At 36.3% G+C, this 22375-nt stretch overlaps 1 protein-coding gene across 4 annotated transcripts in view; it reads right to left on the bottom strand.

Moving 5' to 3' along the window:
* The window catches only part of SYT14 (synaptotagmin 14), a 224562-nt gene that overhangs the window by 187680 nt on the left and 14507 nt on the right, over nucleotides 1-22375 (bottom strand). For 2 of the 4 annotated variants that reach the window (XM_077937123.1, XM_077937130.1), the window contains exons 2-3: nucleotides 22181-22251; nucleotides 9064-9161 (exon numbers count right to left, since the gene is read on the bottom strand). In XM_077937123.1, the coding sequence (XP_077793249.1) occupies nucleotides 9064-9161; nucleotides 22181-22251 (169 nt within the window). The remainder of the gene's footprint in view (nucleotides 1-9063; nucleotides 9162-22180; nucleotides 22252-22375) is intronic. The other 2 variants (XM_001108818.5, XM_002801931.4) reach the window with 1 other exon arrangement.

Genomic DNA, 22375 nt, shown 5'->3' with positions numbered 1-22375 from the left:
TCCCTCTGTAGGTGAATGGATAAATAAAACTACACAACATCCAGACAACGGAATACTATTCAGTGTTAAAAACAAATGAGCTATTACAGAAAACAAAATTTTCAAAACTTCAAAACCAGTGTTTTAAACTAACCCAGTCACAGAAAAACAAAGAAAAGAGAATTTTAAAACATGGTCTCATGCCTATAATCCCAGCACCTTGGGAGGCTGAGGCAGGTGGATTGCTTCAACTCAGGAATTTGAGACCAGACTAAGCAATATGGCGAAACCTTGTCTTCACGAAAAATACAAAAATTAGCCGGCCACGGTGGTACATGGCTGTAGTCCTGGCTACTCTGGGGGCTGAGGTGGGAGGATCACCTAAGACCAAAAGGTCAAGGCTGCAGTGAGCTGTGATGGCACCACTGCACTCCAGCTTGGGTTACAGAGTGAGACCCTATTTCAAATAACAATAATAATAATAATAATAATAAACAAAGTCTTTGAGAAATATGGGACTATGTAAAGTAACCAAACCTATGAATTACTGGCATTCTTGAGAAAAAGTAAACCTGGAAAACATAACTGAAGGAATAAATCAAGAAAATCTTCCTAATCTTGCAAGAGGGGTAGGCATCTAGATATAAGAAATCCAGGCAACACCTACAAGATACTATACAAAACAAACATCACCAATGCATACAGTCACCAGACTGTCCAAGGTCAATGCTAAAGAAAAAAATCTTAAAGGCAGCTAGAGAAAAAGGTGTCAGATCATGCACAAATGGAACCCCATGAGACTAAGAGCAGGCCTCTCAGCAGAAACCTTACAAAGTAGGAGAGAATAAGGGCCTATTTTCAGCTTTCTTGAAAAGAAGAAAGTCTGGGTCAGGCATAGTGGCTCACATCTGTAATCCCAACACTTTGAGATGGTGATGCAGAAGGCTTGCTTGAGCCCAGGAGTTTGACAGCAGCATGAAAAACATAGCAAGATGTCATCTCTCCAAAAAATAAACATTAAAAATTAGTCAGGTGTGGTGGTACACAACTGTAGTCCCAGCTACTCGGGAGGTTAAGGTGGGAGGATTGCCTAAACACAGAAGTTTGAGGTGCAGTGAGCTTCAGTCACAACACCACTCTCTAGCTTGGGCAACAGAGTGAGACCCGGCAAAAAAAAAAAAAAAGAGAAGAAGAGAAGAAGGAGGAGGAGGAGGAGGAGGAAAAGAAATTTCAACAAAGAATTTCATATTCCACCAAACTAAGCTTCATATGCAAAGAAAAAATAAAACATTTTTCCAACCAAGCAAGCACTAAGAAAATTCATTACCACCAGATCAACCTTACAAGAGATCCTTAATGGAATTCTAAACATGGAAATGAAAGAACAATACCTGCTACCACAAAAACATAATAAAGTACATAGCCCATAGACACTATACAGCTTCCACACAATAAAAATGACAGAGCAAAAAGCTAACAACTTCATATGGTTGAAACCTCACATATGAATACTAACCTTGAATATAAATGGTCTAAATGCCCCACTTGAAAGGCACAGAGTTGCAAGTTGCATTTTAAAAAAAAGAAGAAAGAACAGCTAACAAGGGAAGTGAAGGACTTCTTTGAGGAGAACTACAAACCACTGCTCAGTGAAATCAGAAATGACACAAACAAATGGAAAAACATTCCATGCTCATGGATAGGAAGAATCAATGCCATGAAAATCCATACTGCCCAAAGTAATTTATAGGTTGAATGCTATTCCCATTAAACTAACATTGACATTCTTTACAGAATTAGAAAAAAAACTATTTTAAAATTCATATGGACAAAAAAGAGCCCAAATAGTCAAGACAATCCTAAGCAAAAAGAACAAAGTTGGAGGCATCATGCTACCCGACTTCAAACTATACAAGGCTACAGTAGCCAAAACAGCCTGGTACTGGTACAAGAACAGACACATAGACCAATGGAACAGAATAGAAACTCAGAAATATGACTGCACACCTGCAACCATCTTATCTTCAACAAACCTGATAAAAACAAGCAATGGGATAAGGGCTCCCTATTTAATAAATGGTACTGGGAGAACTGACTAGCCATATGCAGAAAACTGAAACTGGACCCCTTCTTTACACTATATATAAAAATCAACTCGAGATAAATAAAGAATGAAATGTAAAACCCAAAACTATAAAAACCTTAGAAGAAAATCTAGGCAATACCTTTCAGGATATAGGCACCAGCAAAGATTTCATGACGAAAGTGCCAAAAGCAATTGCAACAAAAGCAAAAATTGACAAATGGGATCTAATTAAAAGGCTTCTGCACAGCAAAAGGAACTATCCATCAGAATGAACAAACAACCTAAAGAACGGGAGAAAATTTTGCAATCTATCCATCTCACAAAGGTCTAACACCCACCAACTACAAGGAACTTAAACAAATTTACAAGAAAAAAAAAACATTAAAAAGTAGGCAAAGAATATGAACAGACACTTCTCAAAAAAAGATACACACACAGCCAACATACATATGAAAAAAAGCTCGACATCACTGATCATCAGATTTATGTAAATCAAAACTACAATGAGATACCATCTCACACCAGTAAGAATAGCTATAATTAAAAAGTCAAAAAAAAAAATAACAGATGCTGGCATGGTTGTAGAGAAAAAGGAATGCTTTTACACTGTTGGCAAAGGTATAAGTTAAGTTCAACTATTGTGGAAGACAATGTGGTGATTCTTCAAAAACCTAGAGGCAGAAATACCATTTGACCCAGCAATCCTCCCATTACTGGGTATATACCCAAAGAAGTATAAATCATTCTATTATAAAGATATATGCATGTACTGTATACATATGTAACAAACCTGCATGTTGTGCACATGTACCCTAGAACTTAAAGTATGATAATAATAAAAAAAAGATATATGCATGCACACATTCATTGTAGCACTATTCACAATAGCAAAGACATGGAATCAATCTAAATGCCCATCAGTGATAGACTGGATAAAGAAAATGTGGTATATATACACCATGGAATACCATGCAGCCATAAAAAGAAACAAGATCATGTCCTCTGTAGGGACATGGATGGAGCCGCAAGCCATTATCTTCAGCAAACTAATCCAGGAACAGAAAACCAAATGCCACATGTTCTCTTACAAGTGGGAGGTGAATGATGAGAAGACATGGACACATAGCGGGGAACAACACACACTGGGGCCTGTTGGAGAGTTGGGGGGCAGGAAGAGGGAAAGCATCAAGACGAACAGCTAATGGATGCTGGGCTTAATACCTAGTTGATGGGATGATCTGTGCAGCAAGCCACCATGGCACATGTTACCTCTGTAACAAACTTTCACATCCTGCAAACGTACCCCTAAACTTAAAAGTTGGCAAAAAAAAAAGACCCATTTGTCTGCTGTCCTCAAGAAGTCCATCTCACATATAAATCCAAAGGCTCAAAGAAAAGGGTAGAAGAAAGATCTATCGTACAAACAGAAAAAAAAAAAGAGCTAGAGTCGCTCTTCTTATATCAGATAAAACATACTTTAAACCAAAAACAATAAAAAAGATAGAGAATTGTATTATATAATGAGAAAGCATCCAATTAAATAAGACTTAACTATCCTAAATACATACACACCCAACACTGAGGCACCCAAATTCATAAAACAAATTATTCTAGACCTATGAAAAGACTTAGACAACCACACAATAATAGTGAGGGACTTCGATACCCAACTGACAGCATGAGACAGATCATCAAGGCAGAAAATCAACAAAGAATTTCTGGACTTAAGTTCGATACTTGACCAACTGAACCTAATAACCATCTACGGAATATTGTACCCATCAACCACAGAATATACATTCTTCTCGTCTGCACATAGAACACACTCTAAGATAGACCACATGCTCAGCCATAAGGCAAGTCTCAGTAAATTCAAAAAAACTGAAATCATTCCAACCATACTTTCAGATCACAGTGAAATAAAAATAGAAATCAATAACAAGAAGATCTCTCAAAACCACACAATTTCATGGAAATTAAACAACTTGCTACCGAATGACTTTGCAGTAAACAATAAAACTAAGGCAGAAATTTTAAAAATATTTAAAATAAATGAAAACAGAGACACAACATACAAAAATCTCTGGGATGCAGCAAAAGCAGTATTAAGAGGAAAGTTCATAGTACTATACACCAACCTAAAATAGTTAGAAAAATCTTAATGATCTAATATCACACCTAGAAGAACTAGAAAAACAAGAACAAACTAACCTGAAAGTCAGTAAAATAAATAAATAAATAAATAAATAAATAAATAAAAATCAGAGTAGAACAGAAGGAAACTGAGACCCCAAATACATACCAAGAACAATGAAACCAAAAGTTGTTTCCTTGAAACGTTAAACAACTTTGATAGGCCACTAGTAAGATTAAAAAAGAAAAACAGTGAGATGATCCAGACATTACAACCAATTATATAGAAATATAAAAGATCTTCAGAGACTACTATGAATATCTGTATACCCATAAAACTAGAAAATCTAGAGGAAATGGATAAATTCCTGGAAACATATAACCTCCCAAGATTGTCTCAAGAAGAAACTGAAACCTTGAACAGACCAATATCAAGTTCCAAAATTGAATCAATAATAAAAACCCTACCAACCAAAAAAAGCCCTGGACCAGATGGACTCACAGCCAAATTCTAACAGATGCATAAAGAAGAACTGGTGCCAACCCTACTGAAACTATTCCAGAAAAACAAGGAGGAGGGACTCCTCCTTAACTCATTCTACAAAGCCAGCATCACCCTAATACTAAAACTTGGCAAAAATACAACAACAAAAAAAGAAAAGTTCAGGCCAATATCCCTGATGAATGTAGACACAAAAACTCTCAACAAAATACTAGCAAGTCAAATTCAGCAACATATCAAAAAGTTAATCTGCCATGATCAAGGAGCCTTCATTGCTGGGATGCAAGGTTGGTCCAACAGACACAAATCAATAAATGTGATTCACTGCATAAACTGAGTCAAGAACAAAAATCACATGATCATATCAATCAACATGGAAAAAGCTTTTGATAAAATCCAATATCCCTTTATGATAAAAACCCTCAACAAACCAGGCAGCAAAAGGAACATACCTCAAAATAATAAGACCCACCTATGATAAATTCATAGCCAAAATTATACTGAATGGACAAAAGCTGGAGCAATTCTCCTTGAGAACTGGAACAAGACAAGGATGTCTACTCTCACCACTCTTACTCAACATAATACTGGAAGACCTACCCAGAGCAATCAGGCAAGAGCAAGAAATGAAAGGTATCCTTATAGGACAAAAGGAAGTCAAACTGTCTCTTTTTAATGATGATATGATGCTATACCTAGAAAACCCTAAAGACTCCAGGAAAATGCTCCTGGAACTGATAAACGACTTCATAAAGTTTCAAGATAAAAATCGAAGTACAAAAATCAGTAGCATTTATATACACTAATAATGTTTAAGCTGAGAGCCAAGCCAAGAACAATCTCTTTCATAACAGCCACACAAGAAAAGAAATATCTAGGAATATATCTAATCAAAGAGGTGAATGATCTCCTCAAGGAGAGCTACCAAACACTGCTGAAAGAAATCATAGATAATACAAATGGAAAAACATTCCATGCTCATGGATTGGAGAGTATCATTAAAATGGCCATACTGCTCCGGGTGCAGTGGCTCACACCTGTAATCCCAACACTTTGGGAGGCTAAGGTGGGCGGATCACCTTATGTCAGGAGTTTGAGACCAGCCTGGTCAACATGGTGAAATCCCGTCTCTACTAAAAATACAAAAACTAGCTGGGCGTGGTGGCACATGCCTGTAATCCCAGGTACTTGGGAGGCTGAGGGCAGGAGAATGGCTTGAACCTGGGAGGTGGAGGTTGCAGTGAGCCGAGACTGCCATCGTACTCCAGCCTGGGTAAGAGTGAGACTCCGACACCAAAAAAAAAAGTCATACTGCCCAAAGCAATCTATAGATTCAATGCTATTCCTATCAAACTACCAATGTCAATTCTTCACAGAATTAGAAAACAAAAAAACCTCTAAAATTCATATGGAACCAAAAAAGAGCCCAAATAGTGAAAGCCATCCTAAGCAATAAGAATAAAGCTGGATGCATCACATTACCCAACTTTAAATGGTATAAGGCTATAGTAACCAGAACAGCATGGTACTGATACAAAAAAGGACACATAGACCAACGGGACAGAATAGACAACCCAGAAATAAAGTTACATACCTATAGCCAACTGACCTTCGACAAAGTTAACAAAAACATACACTGGGGAAAGGACACTCTATTCAATAAATAGTGCTGGAAAACTGGATTACTATATGCGGACTGAAACTGGATCCCTATCTCTCACTATATACAAAAATTAACTCAAGATGAATTAAGGACTTAAATGTAAATTCTGAAGCTATAAAAATTCTAAAAGAAAATACAGGAAAACCTCCTCTGCACATTTGTCTAGGCAAAGAATTCATGACTAAGACCCCCAAAGCAAATGCAACAAAAACAAAAATACACAAATGGGACTATATAAACTAAAAAGCTTCTGCACGGTAAAAGTAGTAATCCACACAACGAACAGCCAGCCTGCAGAATGGGGGAAAATATTCGCATATTTCAAACTATGTATCGACAAAGGTCTAATATCCAGAATCTATAAGGAATAAGCAAGTCAACAAACGAAAAACAACCCCATTAAAAAGTGAGCAAAGACACAAACAGACACTTCTCAAAAGAAGACATACAAGCAGCCAACAAACATGAAAAAATGGTCAATATCACTAATCATCAGAGAAATGAAAATCAAAACCACAATGAGGGCCAGGCATGGTGGTTCATGCCTGTAATCCCAGTACTTTGGGAGGCCAAGACGGGTGGATCACGAGGTCAGGAGATCAAGACCATCCTGGCTAACAGGGTGAAACCCCGTCTCTACTAAAAATACAAAAAATTAGCCAGGTGTGGTGGCGCATGCCTGTAGTCCAAGCTACTCGGGAGGCTGAGGCAGGAGAATCGCTTGAACCCAGGAGGCGGAGGTTGCAGTGAGCCGAGATCGCACCACTGCACTCCAGCCTGGGCAACAGAGCAAGATTCCATCTCAAAAAAAAAAAAAAAAAAGAAAAGAAAAAAAGAAAAGAAAAAACAACCCCACAATGAGATATCATTTCACAATAGTCAGAATGGCTATTATTAAAAAGTAAAAAATTAGCAGATGCTGGTGAGGCTGCAAAGAAAGGGGAACACTTAAACACTGTTGATGGTAAAGTAAATAAGTTTAGCCACTGTGGAAAGCAACTCTGAGATTTCTCAAATAACTTGAAACAGAGCTACCATTTGATGCAGCAATCCCATTACCAGATATATCTTCAAAACAAAATGTTTCTACCAAAAAAGACATATGCACACATATGTTCACCACAGCATTATTCACAATAGCAAAGACATGGAACCAACCCAGGTGCCCATCAACAGTGGATTGAATAAATACATAACCTAAAGAGGCCCATATATTTTTTTAAAAATTAAGTCTGCAGTTAAAAACCTTCCCATAAAGAAAATTTATGCCACCAAGGCCTATGTGGCTTCTCTGGTGAACTGTACCAAACATTTAAGAAAGAAATAATACCAACTATATATAACTCTCTCACAAAATTCAAGAGGAAGGAACTTCCCAATTCATTATCTCAGGCCAGTATCATCTTGATACTGAAACTAGAAAGAGGCATGAAAAGAAAAGAAAAGAAACCAGTATCCCTACTGATACACGAAAAGTCTTAACAAATTTTTAGCAAATTCAATCCAACAATATAGTAAAAGGATAATCCATCATGAACAAGTAGAATTTATCTCATAAATGTAAGATTGGTTTGACATGTGATTCATCATGTAAACAAACCAAAAAAAGTTTTAAAATCACATGATCATATCAGTAGATACAGAAAAAGCATTTTCTTGGAAAAATTCCAACAATCATTCCTTCTAAACTTTCTCAGAAAACTAGGAATAAAAAGGATGTTCCTCACCCAGGCAAAAACATCTAACATCATACTTACTGGTAAAAGATTGAATGGTCTTCCCTTGAGATCACCCAAAATGCTTTCCCTTGAGATCACCAACAAGGCAAAGATTCTCATTCTCACTACTTCTATTCAGTATTGTAAGTTCTAGTCAGTGAAATATAAGGCAGGAAAAAGAAATAAAAGGCATCCAGATTGGAAAGGAAGAAGTAAAACCGTCTTTATTCACAGACACGGTCATCTACATAAATATTTCTTTAGAATCTACAAAATAAGCTACTAGAACTAACGAGTGCATTTAGCAAGGTTGCAGCATACAAAATAATGTACAAAACATAACTGTATTCCTATATAATATCAATGAACCACTAAAAATTTAAATTTAAAATTTCTATTTACAACATTAAAAAATATGAAATGCTTAGGGATATATCTGATAAAATGTTTAAGACTTACACACTGAAAATTACAATTTATATCTAAAGAAAATTAAAGAAGAACTAAATAGAAATATACACTAGGTTCATGGATTAGTAGACTCAATAATATTAAAATGTCAATTTTCTTCAGCTTATCTACAGGTGTTTTTTTCTAACACAGTCCCATCCAAAATTCCACCAGGCTATTTTGTAGAAATTGATAAACTGAAGCTAAAATTCACATAGACATGCAAGAGATCTGGAAGAGCGAAGAATCTGAAAACAAATAAAATTCATAGACTTGCACTTCAAGAATGGTTATAAAGCTATAGTAATCAAGACACTTTGGTATTGGCAACAAGGCAGACAAATAATTCAATGGAACAGGATAAAGTTCAAAAAGAGGACGGGTGCGGTGGCTCATGCCTGTAATCTCAGCACTTTGGGAGGCCTAGGCAGGCGGATCATGAGATCAAGCGATCGAGACCATCCTGGCGAAGACAGTGAAACCCCATCTCTACTAAAAATACCAAAATTAGCTGGGTGTGGTGGGCACACACCTGTAGTCCCACCTACCTGGGAGGCTGAGGCAGGAGAATCGATTGAACCCAGGAGACGGAGGTTGCAGTGAGCCAAGATGGCGCCACTGCACTCCAGCCTGGCCCAAAGACCCCATCTCAAAAAAAAGAAAAAAAGAAAATTTCAAAAATAAACCAATAAATACATAATCTATTGATTTGATATAAAAGGACAAAGGCATTTCAGAGAGGTTTTTTTTTTTTTTCCAAAAAATGAGGCTGAAACAATTAGATATCCATACCAAGTGAACTTTGATATGTATCTCACATCATACATAAAAATTAACTCAAAATGTCTTCCTTAGGGAATGCTTACGGACTGTTGATGGGACTGTAGATTAGTTCAGTGCCTGTGGAAAGCAGTCTGGAGATTTCTCAAAGAACTAAAAATAGAACTACCACTCAACCCGGCAATCTCATTACTGGGTAAATGCCCAAAGGAAAACAAACTCTTCTACCAAAAAGATTCATGCACTTATATGTTTATCCCAGTGCTATTCACATAGCAAAGACATGGAATCAACTAGGTGCCCATCAACAATTGACTAGATAAAGAAAATGTGGTACATATATGTCATGGAACACTATGCAGCCACAAAAAAGATGAAATCATGTCCTTTGCAGCAATATGGATGTAGCCGGAGGCCATTATCCTAAGTGAATTAATGGAGAAACAGAAAATCAAGTATCACTTGTTCTCACTGAGTACACACAGACATAAAGATGGAAACAATAGACACGGGGAGTCTAAAAGAGAAGAGAGAGGGAGCGGGACAAGGGTTGAATAACTATTGAGTACTCTGTTTACTTTTTGGGTAATGGATCCAACAGAAGCCCAGATTTCAGCATCACACAATATATTAATATATCCATGTAACAAACATGAACATGGACCTCTTGAATCTAAAATTTTATTTTAAAATAGACTTCGTCAAAACATGCCTTACTTTGGCATTGACCTTCTGTACAGAAAAAAAAGTGAACATGGCAGACCTGAGACTGCTATCCTTAGAAAACCCTGCTTATAGGGTTGGCCCCTGGCTGGCATCTGGGAACTTGATCCTCAGAGTGGTACCAGTCAACATTAATTGATATGAGTAGTTTCTTGTACCTAGACTGTTTGTATAAATACTATGGTTTATGCTGAACTCCTATATTTCTTTTGGAAATCTGCAATTTTTTTGCAAGCTAGGAAGAGGGTACTTACATGGCAAGCCCTCAATGAAAACCTTGGGCTCTGAGTCTCTAATGAACTTTCCTAGGCATGAAGATGGTATACATGTTACTGCATTTTCATTGCTGAGGGAGGTGTGCTCTGTGTGACCCCTCATGACAGGGAGAAAGCACAAGGAAACTCAATTGTATTAGGATTATTTCTGGGAAAAAGGATTCCTTTGAAATATAAATTGTAAAAAAGCATACTTTACTTCAAAGTTCACTGAAAAATAAACATAAGGGAATAACCGGAAAATGTTTAAAATGAACATTAATGCAAGAAACCCTTTTCTACTAGGTAACAAAAGCCTCACTAATAAAAGCAGAGTAATAGTGGTTCCAGAAAACACATACAGATGAATAGAAAGAAAAAAAACTTAACTACAGAAACTGACTATATTAGTCTACACTGCTATAAAGAACTGCCCGAGACTGGGTAATTTATAAAGATAGGAAGTTTAATTGACTCACAGTTCCATATGGCTGGGGAGGCCTCAAGAAACTTACAATCATTGCAGAAGGGGAAGCAGGCACATCTTACACAGCAGCAGGTGGGAGAGAAGAGGAACTGCTGAACTCTTAAAAACCATCAGCTCTTGTGAGAACTCACTAACACGAGAACAGCATGGGGGAACCTGCCGCCATGATCCAATCACCTCCCACCTGGTGCCTCCCTTGACATGTGGGAATAATGGGGATTACAATTCAAGATGAGATTCAGGTGGGGACACAGAGCCAAACCATATCACTGACCCAAGCGTGTATAACAACTTAGTACATGAAAACAGTAGTACTGCAAGTTGTCAGGGAAAGAATGAATTATCCAATAACTGGTATTGTATAAGTGGCTGATCAGTTAGAGATTAACGTAAAGCTGGATCCTTCCCTCACACCTCTGACTGAAATAAACTACAAGTGGATGTAAACACATGTTTACAGAAGCCCATATTTTACAGTAATTAGAGACTCACTGATGTGAACAACCAATTCTTTGAGGAAATAATCACCAAATCTGTCATTTCATCAGATTAATCACTCTCATTTTGTAGATATATTTCTTAAAGGTTTGTTTGTGTTTACCTAACTTCTGGTGTTGAAATGTAGAAAAGATGAGTCATACTTCATTTGATGTATGAAAACTGTCCTCTGTAGATATTTTTCCTCCTCATGAAAATGATGACAGGCCAGAATAAATAATCAGAAAATTAAATTTATTGATCAAAAGATCCCAACCATACATATTTTTACATATATAATTCATTTAGGTAAAATAAGTACATAAGCCAAAATTACTTAGTATATATCCCATTTGTCTGCCTAAGTCGTAGGATGAAATAGGTTGATAAAACAAGAAAATTTCCCTCTCTTTCTTCCAATGGAAAAGACCCTAGGAGAGAGAAATCTAAACTAAATTGACAATGGGACATTTTTTATAATACCTGGACCCTTACTAAAGAGACTATAGTGGATGGTATGTATGACACCCATTCTGTCAGGATCATCTCAGCAATCCATCTCTATTCCTCGTCTCTCAAGAATAAAAAAAGATTTTTTTTTTTACACACACCCTGGACATCTCAACTACAATGTCTATTCTGAGTAAAAGAATGCCTAGACCACTTCCCTTGAACCAAGCGCCGGGCAGATAAACAACATTCTTGTCTTTCTGTTCTGGTAGCAATAAATGAACTTCTGTTCCGTTTCAATGTGATTTATTAAAGAGTCCATAACTCAATTGAATAATGCAGACGGGTTAGGAAAAACTGAAATAGGCTTTACATTTCTGAGGTTGGTACACAGACATCATTCTGTAAACACCTTAGTTTTACACTCATAAAACTCCAACTCATACAGCCATTACAGAAAGAAATAAGGGAAGAAGAAAATGACACTTTTAGATGGGTATTTCAGAGAAAGGTAGAACTTAGTGAGGTACAGGATGGGTTCTCATAGCCTTCATCACCCATTTGCTCTCCATTTTTATTTGGATTACTCTAGATTCTTATACTCCTATGACCTCCATAATAAAATGTTTCCCCTCAGGAATGAATAAAATCATTCCCCTTCAAAGACTGGGGGTCTGCTTTACTCTTAGCGTATATGTTAATTTATGGCAGCCTGAATTTGGAACATAAAACTAAAAATAACAAGCATGAGTCAATGCAGTAGGCTCCCTCCCTCTGGGTGCACACAAACCTCTCATTAAGAAGTTCAAAGAAGCCGAGAATGAATCAAAGAAAATACAGCTCCATGATCTCTACCTTCTATTAAATTGTAAATGAAACTGTCATTTTAATTATAGTAGCTAAAGCCCTATTCTCTGCTACTACTGAGGCTCTATAAATTCACAACCTAATTGAAATTTCTTGCACCAGGTTAAAAAAAAAAAAGCACTCCGTCTCAAAAAAATAAAAACAAAAAAACAAACAAACAAAAAAAGCTTAAAATGTACAACAGGGCAGTTACAAAAATCTATTGGCCTCTTCAATTCAAGGATATCTCTTAATAGTAGTGTCTAGAAGTCACTGAGCTATATCAAAAGGAAACATATCTACCCTAAGAACCAGAAAAAATGAAAATGGCATAAATAAAAGAATTATATTATGACTAGATATTTTTTAAAATAATGAAAACTAAATTATACACTGAGAAAAAGAGTACTTGATTCATTACATACTGTTTAGTCACAAGAAAGAAAGAAAAGACAATTACAATTTTTACATAATTTTTAGAATTTTTCATTTGCATGTTGATCTAATAGGAGAAAAAGTATTTTACTGGATCTGCATAGAAATTGAAGATGGAGGTCTGCTTATATGCCAACACCCAAAGATTTGTGGTCAGAATTTTTCATACTAGGAGCCACTTCCTTGTTCAGAGATCAGCAAACTGTTTCCTACAGACATATGCCATTATTAAATGAATTATTGAAACATTTTAGAAGGCTAACATTAGTGACTCAGTAGGTAGGTCTCATAAATTCAAAGCTCTGAGTGTCAAACCACTGAAAGAATAAACAATGAAACAATCGGGTCATGCCTTCCAGAATTCATACAAAAAAATTCATTCATCTCCAATAAGAGTCTACAAGTTCCAAGACTGTCCCTACCTTCTTCAGCAAGATAACAATAATATGTACATACCAATTTACTGACTACAAAGGGTTTCATACACTTTGCTTTACTTGATCCTCACAGAAGCCTTGTGAGATTAGTATAGATAGCCTTAATAATGTCACCATTTTACAGAGGGGGAAACTGAGACTCAAAGAATTTAATGACTTTAGTTACCTAGCCTGGATGAAGCAAATTGGGAAATTTAATCCATATCTCTTTATTTCATAATCATGTTCTCTTTCTACTAAATACTAGCTCTAATAAATACACAAAAAAAGAAAAGTTACTTTATTGTTCTACTACTCTGGACAATTAGAGCTATAAAAGGCTTGAAAGTCAAGTTTGGTCACTAAGCAAGAAATCTGTACCTATCCCAGCCCCTAAAAAGTCAGAATATAGTTCTACACCTTCACGAATTCTACATGAAAAATTGTCACCTACAGTTCAGACATTTTTCTACTATGTTCCCAAAAGAAATAACTAAAACACCACCAAAAGAGGGAAGAGCCCACGATGCACTTCAGGGGAAAGAGAAAGAAATAATAAATCTGTCTACCCAGCAAAAAGGGAGAATCCAAGGCTGTAGACAGTAAAATATAAACACCTAACTGGATTTCCATTTGTCCACAAAGCGATATCAGCCAACTCAAAGGAAAAGAATAGCACATGCAAAAACATTCCCTTGATTGCCAGAGGTTTGGAAAAGCAGCATCAAGTTCAGCCTCTCCCCTAGCTCTAGTAACTGTAATCTACCTATTGTCTCCAAATTTTCATCTCTCACACCTTATACTCTCTTATAAGTGTATCACTCTAAAACAGTTGTGTATTAGGACAAGAAACTATCAGAATTGAACAGATATAGGATATCTATTGTAGCCCCATAATTTGTAAACCTACCACTACCATGCACATCCTATGTCAACAATCATACAAGGCTTTGCCCTCAGATGAGTTACAACTACTCACCTTAAGATGTTAATTGATGAGGTTTAAGTTATTATTTCGGATCATATTTGAAAGAAATTGTAAAGGCCACCTAGACTAGTGATGAGCAGCATTCAAAAAACCACATGTGGCCAACCTGGCTTCAAGACAGTCTTTGATTCAAATGGGAGAAAAGACTGGAAAGTTGTTTTTTGCTACTATTTCTCAAGTATGCTCAGATATTTATATTTTAGTGGTTTAAATAAGTGACTTCCTTCTAGTCAAGGAAAAACATTGAAGGTAATAAATTTAAATATTCTATACATCTTCCCAATTGACTCAGTAATTTTTATTTTCAATGTTTAAAAAAAGGCATATATTTATTTTTCCTAAATTGAAAAAACAAAGTTAACCACTGATCATCTCCTATTCTCTAATCACTACAGAGACTTTTTTCTACAATTTCCAAAAACAGATTGTCATTCATACTGGGATATTACATGTTGATTTGTGAATATCCAATAAAGTAATGCCATAAAGATAGATTTAGTATATAAAAATACTAACAGGCCAGGACAATAGAGAGTCCTGTGCCATAAAACTACAAACTACCCTCCAGGTTAATATGACTTGAACATATTAACATACATTAGTATATACATTCACCTGTCTCAGGCATATCATTATTTTAATTTAGGTTCATAAAGACATAAAAAATCTAAAGTAGTAAATATCAAAGGAATAGAATTTCAGGTAATGGAAACTTTTGCATAAAAAGAGGAGCTGGTAAGAATAAAACACGCTATGTAAGCAGATGCTTTTTTTTATTGAGATAAAACACATATGCCACAAAATTCACCAAAGTGCATAATTCAGTGTTCTGTAATATATTCATAGAGTTGTGCAATCACTATCTAATTTCAGAATATTTTCATCACTCCCCAGAAAAACCCATACCTATTAGTAGTAGCTCCCTATTCTCCCCTCCCCTAGCCCTGGCAACTACTAATCTATATTCTGTCTCTATAGATTTGTCTATTCTGGACATTTCATATGAATGAAAGCCTATACATATGATATGTGGCTTTCTGTGTCTGGTTTCTTTCACTGTTTGCAAGGTTCATCAATGCTGTAGCTTGTATCAATAATTCATTTCTTCTGGTGGATGAATAATATTCCATTGTGCCAATATGCCACATTTATTTAACTCATTCATCAGTTGATAGATATTTAGGTTGTTTCCCTTTCTTTTTGGCTATTAAGAATACAGTTGCTAGGCCAGGTGTGGTGGCTCATGCCTGTAATCTCAGCACTTTGGGAGGCCAAGGCAGGAAGATCAAGAGATCAAGCGATCGAGACCAGCCTGGCCAATGTGGTGAAACCCCGTCTCTACTAAAAATACAAAAAATTAGCTGGGTGTGGTGGCACACACCTGTAGTACCAGCTACTCAGAAGGTTGAGGCATGAGAATCGCTTCAACCCAGGAGGCGGAGGTTGCAGTGAGCTGAGATCATGCCACTGCACTCCTGCCTGGGCGACAGAATGAGACTCTGTCTCAAAGAAAAAAAATTTAAAAAAAGAATAACCTCGCTATGAATATTCATCTACAAATTTTTGTATAAACATATGTTTTCAATTTTCTTGGGTATAGGCCTGGGTTATATGGTAACTCTATGTCTTTTTTTTTTTTTTTTTTAGGAACTTTGTAATTGTTTTCTAACGTTGCTGTACCATTTTACATTCCCAGCTATAGATGGGAGTTTCAATTCCTCCACATCCTTGCCAACACTTGTTATTGTCCATTTTTAAGATCATGCTTAGTCAAGCAGTTGGAAGAGGAATATAGAGTATCCTTTTAGTTCTATTTTGTTTATTTTCCCGAAGAAGCTGCCAAAGAAATAAAAAGTATAACTAGAAAAGATTAAAAAACTGTTATTATTTGCAGATGATATGTTTACTGAGAAAACCCAAAATATCTATGGAAATAGTTAAATAGTTTAGCAATATGGCCACATATAACACTAATTTAGAGAAGTTTATTGCATTTTTATTAACAAATTTCATTTACTATAGCAACAAATAATATATCTAAACATAAATCTAAAAAAATGCAAGATCATTACAGATGAATTTTCAAAACCTTACTGAAAGGTATTAAACAAATGTAAAGATACACCATGTTCAAGAATAAGATATCTCAGTATTTTAAAGATATCATCTCCACATAGATCTAGAGATTCAATGTAATCCCTATTAAAATTCCAAAAAGGCTTTTTAAAGAACTTGACAAGCTGATTCTAAACTTTATATGGAAAATCAAAGGCCCAGAAATAGTTATTACATTACTGAAGAAGAAAAGTAAGAAGAATTTGTACTACTAGATAACAAGAATCACAACACTTTAATAATTAAGATAGTGACGTACTGTTAGGGAATAGGTAAACTGATTAACAGAACAGAAACAGACCAATTTGATAAAAACTCGACAGAGGTAGCAGAGGTGGCACTGCAGATCAGTGGGAAATGTTTGGAATACTTAGTAAATTATGCTGGAACTACTACTTAACCAATAAAAACTGAAATTAGGTTCTTAACCATATAAAAATCAATTTCAGATGGATTAATAACAAATATAAAAAGCAAGACTAAACCTCTTAAAGTAATAGAATTGCTATCATCTTAGGGGTAAGGAAGGATTTCCCCACAACATCTCAAAAAGCACTAGAAAGACAGAGAGAAAGAAGGAAGGAGGGGGAGAAAGAGAAAAGAATGAAAAGAAAAAATATTAAGAAGTTAGACTAAATTAACATTAAAATTTTTGTTCATGAACATACCATCAACACTTTCGAGTATTTGAAAAAAATGGAATCTGCCTAATTCCATGCCTCCCAGTTTTACCTCCCCCAAACTGTACAAAACAAGAAAGAAAAAGTAAATCTACAGGCTGGGCGGGGTGGCTCACGCCTGTAATCCCAGCACATTGGGAGGCTGAAGTGGGTGAACCACCTGAGGTAAGGAGTTCAAGACAAGCCTGGCCAACATGGTGAAACCCAGTCTCTACTACAAATACAAAAATTAGCTGGGCATGGTGGTGCATGCCTGTAATCCCAGTTGCTTGGGAGGCTGAGGCAGGAGAATCGCCTGAACCCAGGAGGTGGAGACTGAGATCGCGCCATTGCACTCCAGCCTGGGTGACAAGAGCAAGACTCTGTCTCACATATAAAAACTATATCCTCAGAATCATCTGAATACAGAGAATGCTAATATCTCAAAATAAACGCGAGTAAAAACAGAAAACTTACCAAATCATAAGGTGCAATCTCTCATGATCCCACCCCACCCAAACAAAACAGAAAGGTTTTGGTGTAGACAAAGGAAGAGAAAAACTATCAGGAAGACAGAAGAAAGAAGACAGCAATGGGGGGCTAAAGTTAGAAAGGAAAGTCCATGTTAAATCTGAAAATACTAACAGCAGCAATAACAAAACTGAGTAGATGACAGCACAGCCTACAGGCAAGGAACTCTAAAAGTACATGTGAGTTACTTTCAGCATAACTTAGCATAAGTTACTTTCGAGCATAACTTAACGGGGTAGTTGGGCAGTCTTTGTACATAGCTTCTGCAGGAGGAAAAAAGGCAGAAGGGAAAAGGCCCTTCAGCAACTGGGTGGTGAAGGGAAAATGAAAAAAAAAGGGGGTAGGGTCCTAAGAGACAAAAGACAATCACAAAATCAGAGGATTCACAATCCCTTCCCTTCCAAAACAAAATACAACAAAACAAAACAACCCTATTACATATTTCCATATCAATCTCCCCTTCTACTTAGCCTTAAATTTTCTCACTGAAGTAACACCTTTAAGTTATATACCTACCTCTAGAAGAAATTTATCCACATGGTCACCATTAGCATATATAGAGCATGTAAGACTATGGCAAGGTGAGCACTTTATATTAGGGTAGATTAATTGATAAAGGGCAGAATATAGGTTGCTGTACTTCTTGGGCTCACTGACTCACTAACATTTCCCAGCCTGTTTTGAAGTTACTATAGATGTAGCCCTGTGACTGAATTATTGACATGGGAATCTTAAAGAATGTACTTTGCTTCCAGGCCTATCCCACAAAAATCTCGTACACACGATCTTCCTTTCCCCTTTTTTCCCCCACACACTCCCTGCTTAATGAAGATGAATTCACTAACCTCCAAAGCCATGTGCCAGAGCCACAAGCTAGGATCCTGGATCCCTGAATCACTGCTGAAGGAGTGCTATGTGGCAACTAGAAATACCCGATATAAACTTCACGAGAGAGAAATAAACCTCTATCCTGTTTGAGTCATTATTTGTTTGGGGTTTGTTTGGCGCAGCAGCTAACAGTACCTTGAGTAATACAATATGTTGACTATTTCCTAGGGAAGCAGAAAAATCTTCTATAGGGATATACGATACAGAAGATGTATACTTCAACACAGGGGGAAGAGTGGTAGCAGAAGAAAAATAAGAATGACAGAGAAATCAGAGTGGATTCTGAACCATGGTTAATGAGGAGTTGAGACAGGTGCTTACAATTTGAAAGAAGGGATATTTTTAAGATGAAAACTATATAAAAGGGAAATATAATTATTATATAATATGGCTTTACTGCAAACAATATTGATCATAAAAAAGTAAGTTCTGAAAACTGACTTAATCAAAATTGAAATACAACTTAGGGAAATGAGATTTGAAGAAATGCATGAGAGGGTAAGTTGGTTTCTATTTTCACAGGTCCAAAGATAGAAAGGAATTTTGAACCACAATGGATTACACCCAGAGTCTCACCCATACATTATGTAAGTGATTTAGATAATGAGACTTTTGAACTGATGATATTCAGATGACATTTCGGGCTCCGAGTTGATACTATAATGTCTTTGTAGATCAGGGTAAGATACTTTTATTTGAAGTATAATAAGAATCCACAGAAAAATTTCAACAAGCAAAGTGGTTGGCCTGATTTACATTTTTGAAAATCACTAATACTTACTGAAAGGAGATAAAAATGCAAGTAGGGAAACCAGTTAGAAAACCATGACAGTGATCTAGGCAAAAAAAGACAGAGAACTAGACTACAATGACAGCAGCAGGATGAAAAAAAAAGAGGATAAATTTAAAAATACACTTTGCAGGTAGAACTGATTGAACTTACTAATAAATTAAATGTGGACAATAATAATGAGGGAAATATAGGATGATTCCTAAGTTAGGAGTTGAGTAACTGGGTAGATGGTGCTATTTATTAGCTGAGATGGAGAAAACTGAGGAAGGTATAGGCTCAGGTAAGAAAATCAAGACTTGCATTTTAAACGTGTCAAGTTGTTGTTATAACAGATATCCAGATAGAAATATCAAGTAACTCATTTGATAAAAGATGAGGGAGCTCAGACAGCCAAGAGCTGGATTTACAAATTTATGTGGTATTTAAAGCAACAGAACTAGATAAAATCAAACAGAGTAAAAGATAGAAAAATGAAGTAAGCCCAGGACCAAACCCCTGGTATATGATATAATCAGAGGTCTGACGGGGAGAGAGGCTAGCAAAAGAGACAGAAACAGCCAAAGAGGTAAAAAGAAGTTGTGATGTCTGGCCGAGTGCGGTGGCTCACACCTGTAATCCCAGAATTTGGGGAGGCCGAGGTGGGCAGATCATTTGAGGTCACGAGTTCAAGGTCAGCCTGGCCAACATGGTAAAACCCCACCTCTACTAAAAATAGAAAAATTAGCCGGGCATGGTGGTGTACGCCTGTAATCCCAGCTACTTGGGAGGCTGAGGCATGAGAATAGCTTGAACCCAGGAGGCAAAGGGTGCAGTGGGCCAAGATCATACCACTGCATTCCAGCCTGGGAGACAGAGTGAAAATCTGTCTTTAAAAAAGAAAAAGAAAAAAGGAGGTTGTGATGTCAGAGATGTCATTTCATCAGAATAATCACTGATACTAATTATAATTACTCTTCACAACTTTCATATGATCTACTCTATGGAAGTCTAGCATAAAACGCAAAAAGCTTTAGCCCAGAGCATTAATTCTAAAAATATTCAAATACTTATGAAAAATTTACTGTACTGAATGTTCAGAGGATAAACAGAGATTCAGATATTTTTCCATGTCATGGCTATGGTGTGAATAAATTTTTTTAATGCAGAATTAAATTTCTATAGATAATGGAAGACAGAGAAAAAGCTAGACTAATATAGAGAAATCTGGGCAAAGCATACTTTGAGAACTACCTGAACAGGAATAGAGACAGCAATAAAGAACAACAACCAAAAAAGCCATGATAAAAAAAGATATATTCACACTATCCACTATCCTTATCTAATTTTCTCCATTGTAGCTTTCTGTTCCCTTTGTAGCCACAAAAGACCCTCTAAACCTTTTCATTTTCTTACTTCTAGCTGTCTCTATTCTTGTCTTGATTCTCTTTTCACCTGACCACACCTTTAATAGCTTTTGATTCCAACTGATCTTTACTGTCTTTTGCTATCCCATCAAATTAAAAGTTTTAAAAAGTTTTCGTGGGACTGGATAATAACTATAAAATTATTTTAAACATTTTTAGGAATTCTGGATTTATATAAATAGCAGAAGACTACAAATGTTTATGTGGAGAAATAAAACAATGCATAAATTTGTCTATCCCCTACCTCCACTTTAGTAAGAAGCACAAATCAACAATGGTTATAGCATGAGAATCACAATCCTAAATTTGAGATTTCACGAAACTGACTTAAATTTCCTCCTTTGTGGTACCAGAGGAAAGGTATACGGAAAAACTGTATTTTAATAAAGAAAGAAGATTTTTAAATGAACAGCAATTGCATGCAATGACTCACAGATAAACTAGTACGACCATGTCAATAATAGTGACATAAATTCACCTAAAAAGGATTAAAATGTTTTTAAAGTCTAAAGAACTTGAGGCCTTTCAGAGCTGTTGAAGACTTACTGAAAATATGCTGACATTTTCCTGCCATGCCTCTAATACCCAGGTATGAGTGTCAAATAATGACACTGCTCCAAACTTCCTTAAAGTGAAATATTAGGGATGGGAGGAGTGCTGTTAGTTGGCTAGACTCAGGAGGGCCAAGTGAGTTTGAAGAGAGATGCAAGAAAAGAAAGTGCCCCAAGTTTAAAAAGAGCCAAGAGTAGTAAATTTATGAGGATTTCTTCCCCTGACCTCCCCAGGAATATCTTTTCTTCATACCATTTCACAGATTTGTGATTACTTATAAGAAGTTGTGAGGACTCCCAAGGTTCTCCTGATTCTTCCAAATCTAGAGAATACCTGATTCCTTGCCTCCCACCTAGTAACTGAATTACCTTTCCTGGGGCCACTTTGTTGAACCACCCAGTTGTCAGGTGGCTCCTTCTAAGGAAGCATAGACAGTTGTTGGTGTCAAAGGATGTTGTGGTCTTTGGATATGTTCCCGATTTGAATTTCAACCAACTCCTCACATCTCTCTGATGGGGTACAGTAATAGAACAGAAGTCAATGGGAGATCAGCATGCACTCAGATTCCAGATTCTGAAAGGGAACAAAAATCAAACCCTCCATTCTTTGCCTCTTCACCATGTCTAATAACCAATATGCTAGAAACCAGGCAGGCTCTATCAGCCCATCAAAACTAAATATAAAGCAACAACTCTCAATAATCACATAATAAGTAATATGCACTTTATGAATGCTTAAGTCTATAAGACAAATGTTAATATTTACTAAAATTTACACTTTATAAATACAAATTATACGCCATCCTACTAAAATCTATTATACACTTTGAAAGTATTCAGTTAGTATTTAAACAGCCATGCAGAGCAGTGACTTACCTTTTCTAATACAGATAAGTTCATGTACTCCACAGGTTCTCTCTCCACCTGTTAAAAAAAGTTTATGGGAAGTTAAGAACAAAGAAAGTAGCGTGAATTTGACTGTTACAAAGAATCATTTTAAATTAGCACCTAAAAGTGACCTCAGAAAAAGTTTCCCTAACTCGTCTCT

This window comes from Macaca mulatta, chromosome 1 (genome assembly GCF_049350105.2).
Source record: "Macaca mulatta isolate MMU2019108-1 chromosome 1, T2T-MMU8v2.0, whole genome shotgun sequence".
NCBI lineage: Eukaryota > Metazoa > Chordata > Mammalia > Primates > Cercopithecidae > Macaca > Macaca mulatta.
This window is presented reverse-complemented; position numbering and strand designations above follow the sequence as displayed.